The sequence below is a fragment of the Macrobrachium rosenbergii genome, chromosome 10 (genome assembly GCF_040412425.1).
Source record: "Macrobrachium rosenbergii isolate ZJJX-2024 chromosome 10, ASM4041242v1, whole genome shotgun sequence".
NCBI lineage: Eukaryota > Metazoa > Arthropoda > Malacostraca > Decapoda > Palaemonidae > Macrobrachium > Macrobrachium rosenbergii.
The window spans coordinates 69808228-69832206 of record NC_089750.1 but is presented as its reverse complement, the minus strand read 5'-3'; the positions used below and the strand labels follow the sequence as shown (position 1 = coordinate 69832206).

At 34.5% G+C, this 23979-nt stretch overlaps 1 protein-coding gene across 9 annotated transcripts in view; it reads right to left on the bottom strand.

The window, feature by feature from the left end:
• LOC136842804 (very long chain fatty acid elongase AAEL008004-like) overlaps positions 1-23979 on the bottom strand; it is an 81395-nt gene that overhangs the window by 7610 nt on the left and 49806 nt on the right. For 5 of the 9 annotated variants that reach the window (XM_067110663.1, XM_067110664.1, XM_067110666.1 and 2 more), the window contains exons 2-6: positions 12879-13066; positions 10139-10434; positions 8171-8251; positions 5831-5887; positions 630-735 (exon numbers count right to left, since the gene is read on the bottom strand). In XM_067110663.1, coding sequence (XP_066966764.1) covers positions 630-735; positions 5831-5887; positions 8171-8251; positions 10139-10434; positions 12879-12945 — 607 coding nt within the window. In that variant the 5' untranslated portion in view covers positions 12946-13066. Of the gene's footprint in view, positions 1-629; positions 736-5830; positions 5888-8170; positions 8252-8325; positions 8407-10138; positions 10435-12878; positions 13067-13562; positions 13757-23979 lie in introns of those variants that run through there. The other 4 variants (XM_067110670.1, XM_067110668.1, XM_067110667.1 and 1 more) reach the window with 2 other exon arrangements.

Sequence of the window (23979 nt, the reverse complement as noted above, 5' to 3'; positions counted from 1 at the left end):
TTTTATTCCCGAAAGGTTTAAAAAAAGTCTACGTTCACTGACTTATAAAAATGTTAAGATTCTAAAATAAATCTTTATTTGAGGAAAAGGAATGAAATTAAAATTGTGAGTGAATGCAAAAAAGTTCGATAACAAAGAAATGAAAATTTTCTTATGGTTAAAAAAATGACAAAACTGTGACATACCACTTATAAAAATTATGAAAAATATATATTAATGGATACTACATATTCAACGATTAAAATTTGAACGAAAACATTGAAATACAACGGTCAGAGTTATCACAGCGTTTTACGAAATATTTTTGTACTATTTTAGATGAAGAAAAAATAATAAAATTAAATGACAATCAAAATAAATAAACAAAAAGGAATTGCTAACAATTTCACTTCATAAAAAAAAATTTGTTTGCGTATATACACTTTTATACAAATTTAGACTAAATCTCAGAATATAAAAAGTAAATAAACAAATAAGTAAATAAATAAATAAAATAAAAAAATAAGATAAATAACACTCATAACCTGAATCAGCAAGAGAGCAGATTCTACTAACTCCACTTAATAACATATTATAATAAAAACAGTTATTCTATTTCAGCGTAAACACACTACAATTGGTCTCCTTACCCGGTTGGTATCGGATGCCGTACCACATGCTGATGGGCATGAGGGCATGGTGGGAGACGTGAAGCAGGGAAATGTGTTCGTACTTCTTGTGCAGGATGAAGAAAACCTGGAAGAATGAAAAGAAAAATAAAATTAAACCCAGTAACTGCAAGGTTAATATTTTTTTCTAGACTCTGTTCTTCCTATTACACATGCAATCACATGCTTACAAAACGCGTAAGCAGGCACACACACACATACACACACACACACACACACACACATATATATATATATATATATATATATATATATATATATATATATATATATATATATATATATATATATATAATATAAATAATATATATATATATATATAATCCAAAGATGAGATGGTGAATTTAACTTTTGTTGTTTTGTTTCATTTCAACTCTCCTAGATTTTCTCATTAACTAAATTCCTGATCGTGCAAACCTGTCTTCGTTTTTTTTCCTTAATGTAAAACATGCAATTTTTCTTTAGGGGAGAACTGTCGGTTTCATTATCAATTATATGTGATTCTACTCTAAAACTTCTTGAAGTTTGGATTTAGCTATATTTAATATTTTTCTTCCAAAAGAAAATGTTTTCAATTAATACTTATTTCTCGAAAGTAAAGTATACCTCATCTGACATTTTCTCACTTTATAAATTATGTAACTTTTACTTTTCACTTTTCTACAACAAAATGACCAGCCTTTTATTTCTCAATGAAACATATTTAACGTTATATATTGCTTCGGCTTTCGATTACATTCTATACTCAGCTCTCATCATCTTTCACATTTGACTTCAGTAACAAAAAACACTTCCTTATAAGTTTTGTGCAAAAGACAACTATTGAGATGGCTTTGTCTGTCCGCCCGCACTTTTTCTGTCCGTCCTCAGATCTTAAAAACTTCTGAGACTAGAGGGCTGCAAATTGGTATGTTGATCATCCACCCTCCAATCATCAAACATATCAAATCCCAGCCCTCTAGCCACAGTAGTTTTTGTTTTATTTAAGGTTAAAGTTAGCCATGATCGTGCGTCTGGCAACGCTAGAGGACATGCCACCACCAAGCTTTGGTTTTATGGGCCGCGGCTCATACAGAATTATACGCTGTACAGAAAACTCGAAAGAAACTCCGGCGCATTTTTTACTTGTTTTTTTCTCTGGGTTTAAAATCTTCGTGCTGTACACTGTTGCCGCTTAAAGCCTGAACATAAAACATATAGGAACTTCCACGACACAATAAATATTTAAGTAATCTAATATTGCTTTACGAAATACCAGTCATGAAAAACTTAAAAAGTAAAAATCTGAGAGCAAAAACGTGGAAAATAAAAGTTAAACAATTTCTTATAAAAATGTAACACTAAATAGCTTCGCATGACGACATTTCTCTGCAGATAATTTTTGCCTGTAATGCGATAATTGACGAGTTACCAAATTACAAAATTAATGCTGCAGATAATTTGCATTTTCTGCTTTCAATTCACTGTAATTGGGCCTGTTATGACCCGCCATTTTTGTTCTCTTTATGGTTATATTCTCGTCCGAAAATATATAAATTCTTATCTTTTTTATTTACACTAAAGGTCTTTTCCCCAAAGCGCATACAATGGTAAAAATATACTACATAATCAGCTACATTACCAGAAGATAACAGCAATTCTGTATTGCTCTCCTGTACCCTACATGACAGATGAAACGATTCCTGTATCAGTCAGTAATTTTAAAGTCCTTTCTGTCCTTCAGAATTGTGAAAAAATCATCGCTTCACGTGACACTTAACAAACCAATCCCTTGACAGCTTGATGTCAAAATAAATGAGTTTATACCCATCTAAAAGACTAAAAGACATCCCCCCCCGCCAGAAAAAAAAAATACAAAAACCTCGCTCATAATAGGTCAACATGCCCACCAGAAGGTGAGTTTTTTCTTGTTTGCAGATTTCAAATTCCTGCTTTATGCCAACAGTCTCAAAGTGTCTCACTCTGGTTAGATGACCTTCGTCCATTCGTGGCCATAGCGCCCTGGTAATGGGTGGCGGGGGTGGGCAATGCGTTGGGGGGAATTGGTATTTTAAGCTGGATATTTCAGCCAACAAGTGAAAGTGGGCGCCATTAAATCCAGAAGAAGGTCGACTCCGAAATTTCAATCCGGTGTCCCGTTCTAGAGCGAAATGAATCCAGCGGTTTGGGTACTGACATTGGAAACGGTTTCTGGATTTTTTCGTCGACGTAAGCTTTGAAAAAATAGTGGTGATTGTTTGGATATCCTGATACATATTAAAGAGATACTTAAATTGTTATTCTATACCATATACATACATATACTGTATATATATATTTATATATATATATATATATATATATATATATATATATATATATATATATATATATATATATATATATATATATATATATATATACACACACACATTCTGCCTATAAGGTGTTTATCCTTATACATAAGGGGTGCAAGTCTAATTGCATATATATGTATTTGTATATATATTATGTATATTATATATATATATATATGTATATATATATATATTTATTATTTATGTATATATATAATGGTGTGTGTATGCATGTAAAAAGATGGATATAATTATAATTACAAATATTAGTATATATATATATATTTCAAAACCCTCAACGAACTACTTGAAAGTAAAAAAATTATAAGAAAAAGTAAAATCAAAATTCTGACCTATAAGGTGTTTATCTTTATACATCTCAGGGTGCAAAGAACCAGTTGTCATATATACGTCAATTTCGGCAGTCAGCAGTATTATGTATATTATAGCCAAAGTATAGATATGAAAAGATACGCGATTTATTATTTATGTATATATATAAGGTGTGTGATTTATGCAATGGTAAAAGATGGATATAATTATAATTAGCAATTTTTAGTAGGGTATATACCACGGTCATTTCAAAACCCTCAACAGAACTGGAAAAATTTTTTTAAAATCTCTCTCTGACTCGCTGACCAAGCAAGATCCATGTCAGCAACCTGCTGACTCACTCTCTCTGCTCTCAGCCCAGCCAAAGAACCAGTTAGTGTCTGTTGAAGGATTCAATCAGAAATGATCAGTCAAAAGTCAGCAGAAAGTTCAAAGCCAAAGTTGATGTTCTGAAAAGACAACTTATGACGAAACTTTCTTTTACCCTTTGATTATCGGTCTTATTTTGATTTTTTTACAATGGTCCAAACTGGTCTGTCTGTCTTTGAGCAGGTATCACTATCATCACTATTATTTTTTGCCAGCGTTTATATTATACCCGGTCATTTTTAAAATAATTTCTATATCTCTCTCTATATATATATCTATATATATATATATATATATATATATATATATATATATATATATATATATATATATATACATATGCTCTTTGGCCATATTTTCTCTCTTGTGCAATTCCTATTAAAGTCAATGGCATTGTTCGCAGGTACCATCTTTTTATCAAGACTTTGAATCAGAAGAAGCTTACACTCATTCAATGTCTTGATAAAAAGATGATAGTATCTGCGAACAATGTCACTGACTTCAACAGGAATAAAATATATATATATATATATATATATATATATATATATATATATATATATATATATACACACACAGTATATATGCCTTATTTTCTATGGTTATGTCCTTTACTTTAAAAAACAAGTAACCACAATCATTCCATTAGCGAAGAACTTCTAGGTTATTCACCCTGCTGTTCTTTTCGTTCCTTCTTCAGTTCTCTCTTCCGGCTCTAGAATGATCGTATTTTGCCGATTGTTTCTTATTCTCAGTTCAGGGCTAGGTCGTTTCCGCACAAGTAATTATTTTTGCTCTACCTTGTCAGTTCTTGCTTGTCATAATGTCTTAATTAGCCCTAATTAAGCATCATGAAACACTTCTCGCTTCGATCATTCTTTGCCAACTAAGCATTTCGATAAACGAAGCTATTTTACTCCACACTTACAAAAACGCTTCTCTCACATGAAATTGTGGTTTCACCTCTTGTTCTTACATTCTAACTCCTGCCTCCGTCACCAAGGGCAAAATGGAACGAGCAAGGGAGCCGTCTCAAAGGCAAATTCCTACTACTACTACTACTACTTCAACTGGTATTTGTCTCAGTTTGAACTCTCCTAATGTTATTCTTGATTCTTAAGTCCCTTTAATTTTCTAGCTCTACTTTCTGCGAACATTCGTAGCATTTGCCAATAATGTGATAACTTTTTTCCATCATTCTCTCTCTCTCTCTCTCTCTCTCTCTCTCTCTCTCTCTCTCTCTCTGCCTATATACATCTCTAAACATACCTACAGAAGAAGCCCAGGTCATGTTCACTTTCATCAACGGCAAAGACCACATTCATGAAAATTCTCATTCGCCAATCGAAATGATTTTGACTAAGATTTTTTTTTTTTTTCAAATCAAGCAATCTTGTAGAAAAGCCCTGAATTATTATAATTCCGAACGTGTTTTTCAAGGACTTTTACTGACCTTGAAGCCTAAAGTGATGGAGAAGCGTGCGCTCTAGAATACTGCCATTGTATTATCAATCACCTGTCAGTTAAGCTACATCATACCTTCAGCACGAAATTCTCCCCGCAAAAAAAAAAGGTCGTAACCTTGCGTTTCTTACAAAAAAAAAAAAAAAGATTCACTTAACACATTGTCATTCAGGTGGTGCAGCAAAGTATCTAACTGATCATTCCATTACCGATATTTGTCAAAAAGTGCAAGTCAGTCATATACCGTCATCTGATCTGAGTTTGGGGACACGTATTGTACTGTGAAATGCTGTAGGGTGGCCAATTCCTATCTGCTCCTTCTTTGACTACCAGAAGACGCTGCCGGGTTGACTTTATACTAGAAGCAAACCACGATCGAGCTACGGACCTCGGTAGTCCTACCGACCGCTCTACCACTCAGGTCTGGAGTGGACCTAACTTTTGTGCTGTTACAAAAACCACTGTATTCTGCATTCTGTATACTCACAATTCTACATAAATATTAAGAGGATACACGCGCGCCTTTGGACACAGACTGCAAATACAATATCATGGAAAAAAAACGACTTAGGGTAATGATTTATGCAAACTGGCGTCACAGCAAGTACGGTCATCGAAGGTGACAATATGAAGGAAAAACTGACAGAAAAGTGAACTTACCGTATCTATGAAATCCACGAACTTGGAAAAGTAGTACCAGAATCCACAGTGCATCATCTGCGGAAACGTGAATTATGTGAATAAATTAATCATGTAAATAAAGGATGCAAATTAATTTCCCGGAAGAAATGGCAGTTAAGGAGACGAAGTCTACAAAAGTATGTGTGACACTAGTCATACGTAGATTACTATCTATCTGTGTATCTATCTATCTATCAATGAATATATTCACTGACTTGGTGATAAATTCCACCTTAATTGCAGTATTAAAAAAAAAATTGCTCGGTTTCTAACAGAAAATATAATACACTTCGAAACAGACCAAATCAAATTCACACACATATACAACATGAATACATAAATAGCAAAAAGAATTAGTACGTAAATAACACAATTCGATAAATTTTATAAATATTTCATTCTTCTGTTCTTTCTAGTAAACTGCAAAACTAGGATAAAAATAATTTAGTATTCAAATCCTTGAGGCAACAACTAGCAACTTTTTCCTTTTGCCCAATTTTTGAGTAAAGCATTTTGAAGACTATCTACCAGCGTGCAGTTAATTCTGAATTCTCAAACCATGAGCACTAAAATTAAAAATAAAATCCTTATCGATCTGTCTTGTTATATTACATTAAAATAAATGCAGAGACCTGCATATATTTTAAATTTAGTTTAATAGACTTCAAAGGCAACAAAAAACCGACAACATTACTTTGGATTTTAATTATCTGCATTTACTTTCATCGTTATATTGGCTAAGTTCTCAATCCTTTCGCTCGAAAGAGATATGGGATTTTTCATCTGCTAAATTTCGACAATGGAAATCTGATTGTTATCTCGTAACCTTTGCGAGAATACTGATGACTTGTGATTTTTTTACTACGCGTTCCCGTTTTCTCATTTCATTTCATCTTTCGTATTTTTATCGAATTGTTATTGTGTTGCTAAGTAGTGAAACGTAAGGAAAAGAAGAAACATGTACACAAAAGTACTACAGAATTACAGCAAATGCGTACTCTACAAAGTTGTTTTATTATCACGTAAGAAATGCCAGGGGAAGCCGATTCACATAAAAATGTACACAAAGCCTGAAACCTTTTCTATTTGAATACTTCTGCAAGCAGAGGCAATAACACATAATACTACTACTCTTCAAGGACTATAGAATATATACTAACCCTTACAGCCGAGAAAAGAAGCCAAAAAGGAATGACTGAATATTATGAAAAACCACAGCGCAAGATATCTTATCAAAATTAACAGAAAGATAAGCGAAGTTTTAAAAACACCGTCAGATATCTAAGATAAATGTTGCACAGTTTCAGTTATCAGTTATCGGCAAAACTAACCAAAACTTTCATTGACATTTAAGAAAATGTTATCATTTTATGAATCTTAATACCAAAAGAAAAACTTTTATAGACATTTAAGAAAAAGAGTTATCATCTTATGAATCTAAATAGCAAAAAAAAAACTTTCATTGACATTTAATAAAAAGAGTTATCACCTTTTGAATCTTAATAGCAAAAAAAACTTTGACACTTAAGAAAAAGAGTTATCATCTTATGAATCTTAATAGCAAAAAAAAAAAACTTTCATTGACATTTAAGAAAAAGTTATCATCTTATGAATCTTAATAGCAAAAAAAAAAAAATTTCATTGACATTTAAGAAAGAGTTATCATTTGATAAATCTTAATAGCAAAATAAAACTTTCGTTGACATTTAAGAAAAAGAGTGAGCATTTAATAAATCTTAATAGCAAAAAAAATTATGGATAAGATCACACTGCGGGAAAAAATTCTTAGTGAATTTAAAGTCATATGAAAACCACTTCTTTGGGAAGTTCTATCACCTTAGAATTTACCTATGAAAGAGCAGGACAATGAGATGATAATAATATATAAGAAGCTGCACTGCTTGCTATACGGTACCTGTCATAATCTGTTCTAGTTACACGTATGAAACAGCCCATACCAATCAAACAGTTCATTTTCTACCTGAGCATGTGCAGAAATACAGAAACTTCTCAGCAGACAATGTACGGCACAGAGGCAATATTACACAGGAATACTAAAGTACCGTAACAAGGAAAATAACACTCTACACCGGAGATATGTCTACACAAGGACCAATAATGTAGACCCTGGGTCTGCAAGATGGAACCCAATACTTACGCATGCGCAACAGTACATAGGACTAGCTCGAGGAAGAGGAGGAGGAGGGGGTGGTGGTTGGTAGGTGGTGAGGGCGTGAAGAATGGAGACAGCACAAAAGATACACATACATTTATATACAAATTTGTTCTTTTTTACCTTGAGCTCTCCACTGCACTTACCCGCACGGGGAGGGGATTATTGGAGAAGTCACACAGTTCACATATAAATTTGTATTTCGTGAACCAACCACCCATGCCGGCCTGTAAAACAAATCGATGGCAGGTCACGGTTACAGGTCAGGAGAGGGGGAGAGAGAGAGAGAGGATTAACTTACCCTAATCGCTTGAGGATTATTGGAGAAATCGCAGGTTTCACAAATGAATTTGTAAGTCCCAAACCAGCCACCCATTCCTCCCTGGCAGGAGTCGGGACGAAGAAGGAAAAACGGGAAGATAAAGGAAAAAAATGCCGGGTTATAAATAGAGAAGAAAAGGAAGATTACTATCAAGACTCCATTTGTTTTTTTCTTCCTCACATTGTATTTTACATATCGTTTTTAATCACCTGGAACAACATGCTTTTGTTTCTTTGTAATATTCACGATAAAAATTTTTGCACGATCTTAAAAAGCTTCATGAAGCATATATACACGGGTATTATAATAAACAGCAAGGCAAAAGCTTTGTACAATTAAAATGTATCAGTGTTACGGAAATGACTAAATTACATTAGAGCTGAAACATTACATTGCAACATACAAAATGTAATTACAATCGAAAATGTTTTAATTCCAGGTCAATTAACTTTTCAATATTTTTACATAATTACAAAGGAAAATCCATACTTATATATTAATAAAAGCTTTACACATATTGCATGTTAATAATTTTATTAAGAAATCTAGGTAAAACATGCAGTTTCCACGTTTAAAAGCGATCACAATGTTATACTTTCTTTAAGTGATTTCTTTTCATAGCTCTCATACTCAGTGCAGTTTAGTTTCTATTGTAGTTTGTAAAAAGGAAAACTGATATATTAATACATTATTTAATCGGGTATCTCATTGGCTTTACCCGTTATTATGGCTTTAGCCAAATAGAGAAACTATAACGATAACGTTTCCATCATCGTTATTAAAGCCAAGAGAGGGAGACTAGGTCTACCCAGCTGGGTGGAGTCGCCTCCCACCTGGGGTAACTACGTAGGCGATGACGTATCTTAGAGGTAGCTGCTCATTACGGCAACTCACCGGCTGACGCAATAAGGAAGTAGACAAAGCTCCGCCTACATGAGGGAGGATTTGGGGGGGAAGTGAGCATACCTTCTCTTTCTCTTGGCCTTGACTGTTATTATCGTTACTGTATGACGTCAGTGGTTGCTTTAAATTGATAACAAATACCATTTAGTTGTGTTATTTTTATCTTGCCGCAATAGTTTCGTTTAAGAAATGAGATTAGATTGCTGTTAATCAAGCAATTATTGCTGTTTTATTTTATTATTTTGCTTATGATTTAGACATATTTTATTTACACGATGCAAAGACTATTGTTGGAAATCGGTGAGTAAATTGGTAAATTAGCACTTTGTTAAGATTAACGTAAACTCCAGGAATGTACGGGCATTTAGTGTTAGTTTTCTTAACAGCTATGCTAAAAGTGCTAGTATTAACAGTAGTAGTGGTAGTATTAGTAGTAGAAGTAGTAGTAGTAGGATAAGTAATAGTAGCAGAGAATTTAACTCATTAGTCACAAGTAATGGTAAAATTATTGAATATTGCTTCAATATCTATTTTTTTTTTAAATATAAGCAAGACTTTTATATCAACAAAGAATAATTGAAACAACAATGCATTTTTAATCACACACAAAATATATATATATATATATATATATATATATATATATATATATATATATATATATATATATATATATATATATAAATTGAAACAACAATGCATTTTAATCACACACAAATATATATATATATATATATATATATATATATATATATATATATATATATATATATATACATACACACACACACATATTAATGTGTGTGCGTGTGTATGTAGTATGCCCATACGTCTAAACTGAACCTAAACAAAAGACACCTCAGAATCTCCCCTTTTCCCACTCCCTTACCTCATAGAAGAGCCAGGCGGAATATACCACCTGAATGGCGTTGTACAGCATCATAACGGACCTGAGCCCCGTGAAGGGCTTCCTGTTCTTCATCAGGTTCGGCCCGAGGTAAGTGACGGCGAAGATGTAGACGAAGCAGAAGAACATCGTGGGCAACGGCGACGACATCAGCCACCAGCCGTTCTGCCTCGGGTCCTTCGGGAGCTGCCTGGCGACGGTGTACTCGCCGTAGATGTAGCTGGCGAGGACGATGCCGGCCGCCCACTTCCCGTTGGAGCGCAGTTCCTTCACTTCGTCTGGACGTGGAAGGAACGGGATTCAAAGGAACACAATTCAGTGCTGATGTATTTGTTGATATGTTACTGATAGTGTGTGTACGTGTACTGTACGTGTTCCATTCCTTCAGTTCGTCTATACGTGAAAGGAACAGGGTTCAGTGAAGATGTATTTGTTATGTTTCTGATTGTGTCTGTGCGTGTATGGGTTCTATTCCTTCAGTTAGTCTGTACGTGAAAGGGACACGATTCAGTTTTTTTGTAGTGATATATATGTGATATATGTTTGACTGTGTGTGTGTTTGTGTGTGTTTGTATTCGACATTCTGCAAGATATTACTTAATAGTTAATTCCTGACTTTGAGAAGAGACAGGATATGAAATTAATAAATCAGAAGGACTGCAAACGTCATTAGAGTGACAAAGTAAGTCCAAGAGTCAAGAATTACAAGGTTTGTGTGTGTGTGTGTGTGTGTGTGTGTGTGTGTGTGTGTGTGTGTGTGTGTGCGCGCGCGTGTGTGTTCGATATTCTGCAAGATATCGCTTAATAGTTAATTCCTAACTTTGAGAAGAGATACGATAAGAAGTTAATAAACCTGTGGACCTGCAAAAATCTTGAAAGTGTCAGCGTCAAAGAAAGCCCAGGAGTTAACACCGAGATGGTTTGGGCATGTGGTGAGGACGGGAGATGATGAATGAAATGTTGCAGCAGTGACTGTGGAAATGGAAATGCTGGAGACACGGAGGAGAGAGGAAAGGAAGGCTTAAGAGAATAATTTGGGCGCAGACTAAAGAAGACACTATATATATATATATATATATATATATATATATATATATATATATATATATATATACATACATACATACATACATACATACATACATACATACATACATACATACACTGACCTGCCTGAGTATGTAGGCCCATCAGAGCTATAAACCACAAAACCTTCATCTACATAAGTCACCAAAAGGTCGCAAGCGTTCAGTGCGACACGATAGATACAGGTAACGCACTAGCCCTAAAAACTGGCTGGCACAATTGTTTTTAATCCAGCAGCAATTACACCACCGTACAGTTGGTGTTATATTCGTTTTAAACCGCTTTTTCCTACTTGTTGTAAAGTTTACAGCATGCAGTCTGACTCGGCGAGAGGATCAAGTTCTTGTGTCACCGAAATTCAAAAACAGTAGTATGAAAGTAGGTTATATATTACATAGGTACTGTATATGTATATATGTATGTATGTATGTATGTATGTATGTATGTATGTATGTATGTATATGGAAAAAATATCATAAATTTTTACCTTATAAGCTCACAAAATGTCCATACACACAACTATGCATGTATGTATTTCTGTATATTTGAACAGAGTCAACATTCCATCAGTTTTTGCCTTATAAACAAACTCATGAACACCTCCACATGTACAGAATTATGTGTATATGTGTAGCTGTATAAATTACAATTAGCATCACATGGTTTTCTTTTCAGAATTCAGTAATGAGTAACTCTACCTCATTAGCCTTTATATAAGTTCTAATTATACAATAATTATGAAACGTTGCATTTACAAAAAAATATATAACTGTAAGAACGTTTTTATTTATTAATCATAAACTAATATGGAGATATTAGTTTACAATTAGTTCGTCTTTAATATAGCTTCAACCTGACGTTAATTGCAAAAGTTAAGCAGAACTTCAAAGGAGAATTTAGGCTCACATTTCTTCACTGCATCCGGTGTTATGCAATGAAGGTGTTGCAAGAATTGCAAGGAATGGCTTTGCAACGATATATATATATATATATATATATATATATATATATATATATATATATATATATATATATATATATACACTCTGTATATATATATAAATTTCTGACTCACATCAGGATAGAACCCAGGTCTTTCAATTGAAAGGCAAGGGCGCTGCCCACTAGCTTGCCCAGGTAATTCCTTGGGTGCAGTTCCCTCAGGTTCCAACTTCTGTTATGACTTGTATGGCCTAGTGGGCAGCGCCGTTGCCTTTCAAATGAAAGACCTGGGTTCGATCCTGATGTGAGTCAGAAATTTATTTCTGTTCCGCACGTGACTGTGTGTTGATTATATATATATATATATATATATATATATATATATATATATATATATATATATATATATATATATATATATATATATATATTCATAGACTATGGGGCTAACAAATTTCAATTTCAATTCTGTCCGTCACAAAAAATTTATGTCACATTGCGAAATCATCTTAGTGAAATAATAATAATAATAATAATAATAATAATAATAATAATAATAATAATAATAATAATAACACTCAGCAACCGACTTACAACAACAATAATAAACACAAGCAGCTCTAGAATTAAAGGAAACAGCACAGACGACAATTATAAAAAAAAAGAACAACAAAAATGATAATCATCCGCTGACCTGCATCTTCGGCAATGGGCTGCTTCTGAGCCGCAATGAAGCAGGGAGTGGTCTGAGACGGAGTCATCTTGGAAAGTCTTCCTACGAACCGGTTTTCAGGGAAAACCAAAAACAGGATCCCTCGCTTCTCGCTCTCCTTCTCTCTCTCTTCGTCTTTCCTTCTGTCTGTAGCGCTCTTACTGTTCGCTCTGCAGAGAAAGAAAGACAATACAAAAAATGGTGATTCTGATGGATGGGATGATGTGACACCAAAGATGATGTCTACTGGAGGTTAATTCAAGGTTTTTTTGGTCGTAAGCTGAAAATATTAATGTTGAACAGTTATAATCATGCCGTTGACCCGACCAGGAAAGCTTTCACACAGATGAATTTACGTTTATGAAAATATAAAAAGAGCAGGAACAGATGTTTAGTTATATATACACGCACACACAAACGCACTCACAACAGAAACAAAAATATGCACATAAACATATAAATGAATAAATATATATATATGTATATATTTATGTATGTATATATGTATACATACATAAACATTATATATATATGTATATATATATACATACACACACACACACACGTTAAGAATACTTATCAACAAGAGAGACAGAGACAGAGAGAGGGAGAGAGACAAAGAGAGAGAGAAAGTGTTGTACCTCAAAAGCCCATCTTTCGAAATACCTTTGTGAAGACTAACGAAAAATCCGTTCAAGAGCTTTTTCTGTCCAGTGATAAATCGCGCGTGGACATTATCACAACTCCTTTTAAATCAGATCTCCAACGTCCTAAGGTAAAGTATGTATTTTGATTTTGCTTCAAGCGTTGTTAAAACAACAGTCATCTTCATGAAGCGTGTTCATTTGAAGTCGCTCTTCCTTTTGTGAAGGGAGAAAGCATTTAAGAAGACCCCTATAAAAAATGGCGGTTGGAAATTGAAATGTCAGATTTCATGGCTGAGATTATTACTATTATTTTTCCATTGCTCTCTCTCTCTCTCTCTCTCTCTCTCTCTCTCTCTCTCTCTCTCTCTCTCTCTCTCTCAAGTAATACACCTGCAGAACCTTTAAATAAATGTAACCAAGGCAACCAGTATAAATATGGCAAGTGAAAATTGCAGTATCTAATTCTAAGACAGGGAAGGATTATTACTATTATTTCTCTCTCTCTCTCTCTCTCTCTCTCTCTCTCTCTCTCTCTCTCTCTCTCTCTCTCTCTCTCTCTCTTTCTCCAGAAATACACCTGCAGAACCTTTAAATAAATGTAACTAAGGCAATCAATATAAAATTGGCGAATGAAAATTGCAGTATCTAATTTTATGACAGGGAAGGATTATTACTATTATGTAATCTCTCTCTCTCTCTCTCTCTCTCTCTCTCTCTCTCTCTCTCTCTCTCTCTCTCTCTCTCTCTCTCTCTCTCTCTCTCTCTCTCAATACACCTGCAGAATTTTTATGAAATTTTGGAATACCTAATTTCATGGCAAGGATTATTACTATTTTTCATTCTCTCTCTCTCTCTCTCTCTCTCTCTCTCTCTCTCTCTCTCTCTCTCTCTCTCTCTCTCTCTCTCTTCAGAAATACACCCGCAGAATCTTTAAATAAATGTAACAAATAAGCAATATAAAGACGGCAAATGAAAATGATATATCTAATTTCATGGTAACTATTATCTTCACTCTCTCTCTCTCTCTCTCTCTCGCTCGCTCTCCAGGAATCCACCCGCAGAATCTTAAAATAAATGTAATAAAAAATGCGTAAGATGAAAGAGGCATTGGGTTTAGGGATGGGTTAGGCTAACCTTGTCCCAACATTGTAAAGAAAAATGGAGTAGTTTAAAAATGACTCCCTAGACGGAATCATCGGAGCCTGGTAAAATGTTAATCATCATCATAATAAATAACATGACGGAGTAAAATATTGACAACAATGCAACTATTGATAAAGCCAACATCATTAACAATAGCAACAATAACAACAAAAACAAAAGTGACACCCTGAGTACAACCACTTATTGCAAAAACGTAAAAAAAAAAAAATGAGAATTCCCCCGCCATCCTCAACGATAAACAGAAATACATCAAAAACAAGTAAAAAATGCGCCGAAGTTTCTTCAGAGCAATCGAGTTTTCTGTACAGCCGCTATAGCACATAATCAAGAACACTGAAAAAAGATCTATCTTGCAGTGGTCTCGTATAATGCTGTATGAGCCGCGGCCCATCAAACTTTACCTATGGCCCGGTGGTGGCCTATCCTATATCGTTGCCAGAAGCATGATTATGACTAACTTTAATCTTGTAAATAAAATAAAAACCGCTGAGGCTAGAGGGCTGCAATTTGGTGAGTTTGATGATTGAAGGGTGGACAATGAACATACCAATTTGCAGCCCTCTAGCCTCAGTAGTTTTTAAGATGTGAGGGCGGACAGAAAAAGTGCAGAGAAGAAAAAAGTGCGGAGAGAAAAAAAGTACGGACAGAATAAAGTACAGACGAACAGACAAAGCCGGCACAATAGTTTTCTTTAACGAAAATACATATATAAAAAGCCGGCCACAACTGGATATGAAGACTTGTTTCTACATCACCTCCGGATGCTGTAAGAATCTGATTTCCAACTTTTCATCACGAAACATTAGAAGAGGAAATGAAATTTGCTTCCTTAAACGCAGCAGTCCTGCAATATGCCCCAGGTGCGGTACGGGCGCACGAGAAACAAGGTTGCTTTTAACTGGCGGAAATCGGATCATGTAGATTTTCTTTTGGTTTGAAGGACGTTTGGTATGAAAAAATGCCAAGGTTTTGCTCATTTCCTGAACTGAGCATAATGATAAACATTTGCATATCACGAAGATTACTTTAGAAGATATGGCAAAAATTCATTAAAAGCCAAAAACAGGAACCATCAACAAGGAAAATCAAAGTAATGAAAACAACAGGAATAATGAATCATCTACCGGATTTTCCAGGAAAACTGCACCAGCTTGGTAAGAGATTAATAACAATGAAACGTACTTTCCTTTAAATATCATTCTGACAAAATGAATTTCAGATGTTATTGAATTTTTGTAATCAGTGAACGTGGGTATGTGATCAAACTCTGGTACTTGCAAGTAGATAAAATTGTTATCTGTGGAGAGAAAATTCCAATATATTAATTTTAAAGACTTCAGTACAGCTCTCTGATCACGAGGGCGTGCGCTAGGGTTTGAGAGAGAGAGAGAGAGAGAGAGAGAGAGAGAGAGAAGCAAATATATACGGTATATATTATACACACTCCTACCCACCTACCCACACACACGCACTCACACACACATATATATATATATATATATATATATATATATATATATATATATATATATATATATATATATATATATATATATATATATATATATATATATATATATATATATATATATATATATATATATATATATATATATATATATATATATATATATGAGAAGTGAGTCTAACGTCGTGAAACGAATTATAACATAATGTACTTTCTACACAAGTAGTAAAAATAACCGCAAGATTATCAGATGTTGCAGTACTGAATAAAGAGATGGAAAAAACCCCAAAAAGAACAACAACAAAAAGATAAAGCACGGGCGAGAGGGCAGCGGCCATCGATCGACGTTTTGGAAATTTGTGATGACACCGTGAATTCCAGGACACAATAGAAATGATGACGATGTATGATGGCCTGACTCACGGTTACTAGTTCGCCTTTTTCGTATATTGAGTTTTTTGCGAAGGGATGTTTCACAAATTATGCATTAGAGTTGAAACGTCTTTTCGTATCGGTTAATGAAACATCATATGATTGTGTGATCTTTTGTAAATGATGTGAAAATTGTTTTGGCACTCGTATTTAGTGTGAGTTCGTAAGTTCGTGTGACAATTAGCATGAGAATGAAGTTTGATTGAACACTGCATGGCTGTCATTCGCACGATAATTATCGGGCATGTACGATAAATCAGGGTCTGGTATAATTCTTTTTATATACATGTTTATTTATTCTCCTGCATACAAAAATTATATGACACAGGCCAATGGAGTCACCAGACATACTATGGTGTACAGATTCCACACGGCAATAGATACAGTAATAATATGCTAGCATGTATAAAAGTATACGCTATTTACAGAATCAGCATATCCCTTCCCCCCAACAATAAAAGCAACAGAATTTATAACCGAGATATACTAGTCTTGAATCCACTAGAATACATAATTTTCTGCAATCTAATAAACAAGAACAACTAAGATTCCTAAGTTAATAAAATTCTGTTTCTAGGAATGATAAAACATATAGCTATAGGTATTCATACCTAACTTTTCCTTTCTATTATTTTAAAAGTTCCTAAACTACACGAGATAAAGTCTGTGTGTTTAGTTTAATGTCAATATGCTTATGACTCATAACAGACCCTTAGCATGGAAAATCGAGCAGACTGTAAAGACGATCATGCAGTCATTAGCGCAAGAAATTCGACTCTACGAGTGCGCAGCAGGCTACGCGTGTACTCAGCAAAAGGGTCGGTGGCCTCTATAGTACGTTGTCTACCCGCAACAGTTTGCAATACCCAAATTGCTTTCCTGTTACAGTCATACGCATAAGGGTCTGCAAAATCGTTAGCTGTTGGTCACTGAACTCTCCCACTAATTGTCACCAAGAAAATAGTTCGATAATACGAAAAAGAGATGACCGCTGGAGAATTCCTGAGAACTCCTCCATATCTTCTTGAACCAGTTTTGACAGCAAAGTGACACCCGAGCCATTTTCGCTCGACATTTTAGGAAGATAGGATGATGGCTTTTCTGACCGCGCAAATTTTGCTGTTTGTACCCTGAGTTTACCGGACGATAATGCTGAATAAGAATGTGTGTTTAGCAGCGTGAATGTTTGCAAAACAAAAATCGGAAATAGGCTATGTACAGGCAGAGTTAAAGGTGCATTGTTAGCGTCTGAAGGTATTTAAAAGCAAAAATCATGTATCCCTTTTAAACCAAGATAATACTGACTGCCCGTGGGAAGAACAGTTTTCAACTTCATGAAAACGTAAAAGATGATACTGAAGGGAACTAGGTCACGTGACTCACGCCTTTAAATATAACTGCATAATTTTAATATGTCCAATTCAATTGTTAAAGTCCATTCATATTTTTTTAAATAATTCTTACTGTCATGTTAACAGGGAAGAGGTATTTTCATATCAGGAGTGCATATTAATAATAACATTTTGTTATAGCTTAATCCCATCGATTTAATTTTGAAATATGTATAAGCAAATTATATCAGGAAACTAATTTTCTTCAGGTAATGCTGAGTTTAATACTTTGTATTTGAATAAAATTTCATAAATATCCCATCAGTGATAAGATTTCCTTATAATTTTGCAAAAAAAAAAAAAAACAATAGGCAATTCTAATTACTACTATATAATATGTACACATTCAGTGTTATACTGAACTGAGTTCTTTTTATGTATTTTAAACATGAAAAGCAATATAGGAATGGAATATAGAGTTTAGGCCAAAGGCCAATCACTGGGACCTATAAGGTCATGCAGCGCTGGAAAAAAAAATGAGAGTAGGTAGGTCTGAAAGGTGTAACAGGAGGAAAACCTCGCAGTCGCACTATGGAATGACTGTTAGGAGATGGTAGATAGCAAGATGGAAGAAAGATAATGTGAATGGAGGTATAGTAAAAGGAATGAAAGGGGGTTGCAGCTAGGGGCCGAAGGGACGCCGCAAAGAACCTTTATAGTAATGCCTACAGTACACCCCGTGAAGTGCACTGACGGCACTGCCCCCGCCTACGGGGTGAAAAGCAATATAGGAAGAAAAGTAAGTATAGCTTAGTTTTACCAGAACTATACATGGCTACTATATAGTGATAAAACACGCTGAAAAACATTAGCCAAACTGGTAAAGCAAAATCATTTCGTCAATCCATATTCGCTAAAGAACATCAGCTAATATTTTACTTTAAGGACAGTTTCTCTACTGATCTGAAGTATGAATGTTAGCATTTGTAGCAGCAGGAAAGCATACGATATCAAAAAAAGAAATCTGAAAATCTAGTACGATAATTCTGATGTAACAACGATAATTTTGAAGTTGAGGTACGATATGTTGAGAAAAAAAAAATATGATAGCCCTTCTGTGAGTAGAATGGGATACAGAGAGAGAGAGAGAGAGAGAGAGAGAGAGAGAGAGAGAGAGAGAGAGAGAGAGAGAGAGAATTTGTATAAAGATACATCTGCGTGACAATGCATTCGTTATGTATTTTATCATATAATAAATCATATATATTAATTCAATCTATTTACTGGATGCATGCCAACCCGTCTCATAAAACTCCATTCTCACCCTACCTCTCGCACGAGCATGTGAACTAACGCTAAACACGAGTTGTCAAACATAATTCACACCTTTTACAAAAGTGTACACGATCACATTACGTTTCAACTAGAACTAATACTCGTTGTAACACTACCGCTTCAAAACAATGATGCTTCTCTTCGCAAGAACACAACAGGCGAAAAAGGCTTACTGATAGCATCAGAATCAGGGCATATGACATCGTCATCATTTCTACTGTGTCCTGGAATTTTAGGTGTCATCACAAACTTCCAAAACAACGATGGCTAGTGCCTCTCTCTCTCTCTCTCTCTCTCTCTCTCTCTCTCTCTCTCTATTTTACCTCCATCTTCTATTTTACCTCCATCTTCACTGCTGCGACATTCAATAACCCTACGGTTATCCTTAGGAGTACTTACTAAGAAATCATAGAAAGTATTTTGTAATTCAAGGCTCTTGTCTTTACTTAATTCCTTACACACACACACACACACACACACACACATATATATATATATATATATATATACATATATATATATATATATATATATATATATATATATATATATATATATATATATATATATATATATATATATATATATATATATACATATACATATACATATATATATATATATATATATATATATATATATATATATATATATATATATATATATATATATATATATATATGTTTGTATGTATGTATATATGCTACAAGCATAAAAGCTAAAAAGATTGAAATAATATTAACCTTAAAATAACATTTATAATTAAGAAAAGAAACAAACCCTATCGCGAAAATCATCGAGAAAATAAAACGAAACTAAATTTAAAACGAAAATGAGTTCGTGTCATCCAGCTGAGGCGTTAATTAGTACTTCAATTAAAAATAAACCTTAGTAAAAAGAAAAAAAGAGGGTTTCAAACTTTACGAACAAGAAATCCTTCATACGCTCTGTTACAAATTTTCCAAAATTAACCCTTAATTTTTACCTATGAGGAACTGGATTTAGTGGTGGTGGTGGTGGTGAGGGGGGGAGGGGAAGGGAGGAGAGGGCGGGGTAGGTTGATGAATTTAGGTGCAATTTTCCAAGACGATCTTTAGCCAATATTAACTCTTGATTTTTTATCTCCCAGGAACTGGATTTAATGGTGGGGAGGGGAGGGGAGGGGAGGGGAAGGGGGAAGGAGGAAGGGGAGGGCGGGTTGATGAATTTAAGTGCAAAGGTCATTTGCAAAAGTGGTAAATATACCCCCAACAAATTGATCCTGACCTGGTTTGCATGAGGTTGGTTTGTGCGTAAATAAAAATGATGTTTCAGCCAGATTTTGGGAAATTATAACTGGATAGCACGAGATAATAATAATAATAATAATAATAATAATAATAATAATAATAATAATAATAATAATAATAATAATAATAATAATAATAAATTCCAGGAAGGACCGAATAGATCCAGCTGTCATAACTCAAAAAATCTTTTTATATTGCTGAAAAAAATGCTGCACTACAATATTCAGAAAAGATTACTGGGATAGCATGAGATGATAATGATAGGAATAAAAACCAGGAAGTGCCGAGTAAATCCAACGGCAATTTGAGAGAGAGAGAGAGAGAGAGAGAGAGAGAGAGAGAGAGACGAAAGCATTGAGAAATAGGCCCATTTACCTTTTATACTTCAGGTTCCGGTTCTGTCAGATAGTAATTTTATAGCACATCAATACTTATCTCTCTGTTCTGCAGTGAACCCTCTTTAACGATCATCAGACGGGAGCAAGGGTCTTTGGTTCTAAACTGTTGCAGGGTACTGGTACTTTTCTCACAATTCAGGAGAAAATGTATAAATAAATTTCGTTGACAGAGTCCCATTTGCAAAATATATATATATATATATATATATATATATATATATATATATATATATATATATATGTGTGTGTGTGTGTGTGTGTGTGTGTGTGTGTCAGCAACAAGTCACCAAACTGTACGTGACAAACAAATGTATACGTAGACAACCACATGAAATCAGATAGTTACCTTGTTTGTAAAACTATAGGGAAGTATAACGTCACCTTTTCGCAATCGCCTGTTCTAACAGCAGTTTCAGTTCTTAAGCACTTTTAAAGTATTTTTACCTATTGTTTGGTGGTGGCAATTTGTTTTCTTCAAACTAGTGATTACATACTGCAATGATGTTTTGCTTGTTAATGGCTTTGATCTTTGTTTTGTGAGGTTTTCTTGTTTATGTCTCTATTTATTTTACTTTGTACCCCGAAGAAGTGTACGCAATGCACGAAATCTCTTGGTACCTGGTCTTTAATTTTCACTTTTCATGTGGTTGTCTACATATATATATATGTATATATATATATATATATATATATATATATATATATATATATATATATATATATATATATATATATATATATATATATATATATATATATATATATATATATATATATATATATATATATATATATAATATAGAGCTTCTTTCGAGAACATATTTTGGAATATTTCATCAGTTCTTAACCAAAATTTGCACTCACAATTGTACCCAATGCCGCTGATAAAACTGTACGATACCCACTGAAAACCCTTTGCAAATTCCATTTTGCTTGGATATAAAAAAAAAAAACAAAGTTAAATATTCGCTATCCTATTTAAAACTGTCTGCTCTTTCACCAACGAAAGCCAGGCAGTGCCTTTGCATGACACCGCCTTGAGATAAGTTTCTTGCCAGAGTCGAAATTCCTGAAGAGTGAGGCGGATTGATCTCATTTCTAGACAGCTTCCAGCAAATTGTAGTTTCTTTCATATCACCCACGCGACTCGGTAATCTAGGTGGGGAAATAAGTTACGCTCAGATCCCAAAGATTTTAAATTGTTGCAGCTTTCATGAAATCTTTTTCAGTCGATTTTCACTGTGACGACATTTAGAAAGTTCTGGGCAGGTGAGACATTCGTCAGGGGTTCTGACGGATCTCGTTTCATACCTGGTGTTCGAATTAACTTGTTACTTTCGGTGTTCCACGAGCCGCTCACTTGTTAACTATACCTATGAGGAAGTCAGAAAGAGCTTATTACCCCCGACGTAACTTGTACCTCCAGATACTGATGATATAACTAGATCTTTTTCAGCTAAATTACCCCGAGCCAGTTACTTCTCACCCAACGCATAACATGACTTGATGAAGGAGGAAAAAATATAATGAATGAACATGTATATAAATAGACTGTTTATGATCAAGAACTTCCTTGCCGCTGGAATAACCTCAACCCCCACCCCCCTCTCCTTCTCCCAGTCCCACTTACCAATCTCCCCCTCCCCACCCCCACCCCCTCATGCCCACAATAAAACAAGTAAAAATGCGCCGAAGTTTATTCGGCGCAATCCGGTTTTCTGTAGAGCCACTGCAGCGTATAATCAAGGTCACCGAAAACCGATCTATCTTTCAGTGGTCTCGGTGTAATGTTGTATGAACCGCGGCCCATGAAACTCTCAGCCGGCCGTGGTGGCCTGTGTTGTTGCGTTGCCAGAAGCACGATTATGGCTAACTTTAACCTTAAATAAAATAAAAACTACTGAGGCTAGAGGGCTGCAATTTGGTATGTTTGATGATTGGAGGGTGGATGATCAACAAACCAATTTGCAGCCCTCTAGCCTCAGTAGTTTTTAAGATCTGAGGGCGGACGGAAAAAAGTGCGGACAGAAGAAAGTGCGGACGGACAGAAAACGCCGGCGCAATATTTTCCTTTTCAGAAAACTAAAAGGGATGAAAAAAAAAAAAGAGATTACGAATGAACGTAATCGTTAATACCAAGCCCAGACTAGTATTTAGAGACCGCCTCGTCGTCTGGTTGACCTAGGACTTTCAATGCCATAAATGTCGAAAAAGTCGTCTTAATTTTTTTTGGTAAAGGGGACTTGGAATATGTTAATGAAGCATGACATCAGAACTCTCGAACACTTGTCAAAATTCCACTCTCCACATTTTGCATAAGACTTGATTTCTTACTTAATAGGTAAGTTTAAAATTAAGAGATGTTAATTTGGTGACAATGATCGGTAATCAAGCTCACACGAGATAAAAATAATAACCATCATTACAACAATCCGGAAGAATGGAGATTAAAGTAAATATGAATACAAGGAAAAGACGCGCGGACATGCGCACTAGGGCAGCGAGGAAGACCGAGTGACCCAGTGCAGTAAATAAAAAAAAAAAAAAAAATGTTTGCTAAATCCGGTTTCAATAATCGTCGGCGTCGTGTTGTTCCATTCGCATGCACTTAAATAGCGATCTTAAGAAGTTCGTACTTATCTCTCTCTCTCTCTCTCTCTCTCTCTCTCTCTCTCTCTCTCTCTCTCTGCCAGCTTAAAGAACTAATCTTTTTTCGTTACCGCAATATGAAGAACTTCCTGAAACAAAAACTATTTCCTATTTTTGAATATATTTAGCATCTTTATTTTTGTGTATTACTCGCCCACACACAAGGGAATAATTTAATGGGTAACAACGCATCCAAAATGTATGAGGAAGTCGAGGAGTTAAGATGCCATTGTGGTTATTACAGTCACATACGTACCTGGTGAAACGTGACCATTTAATTCTATATATATATATATATATATATATATATATATATATATATATATATATATATATATATATATATATATATATATATATATATACATAC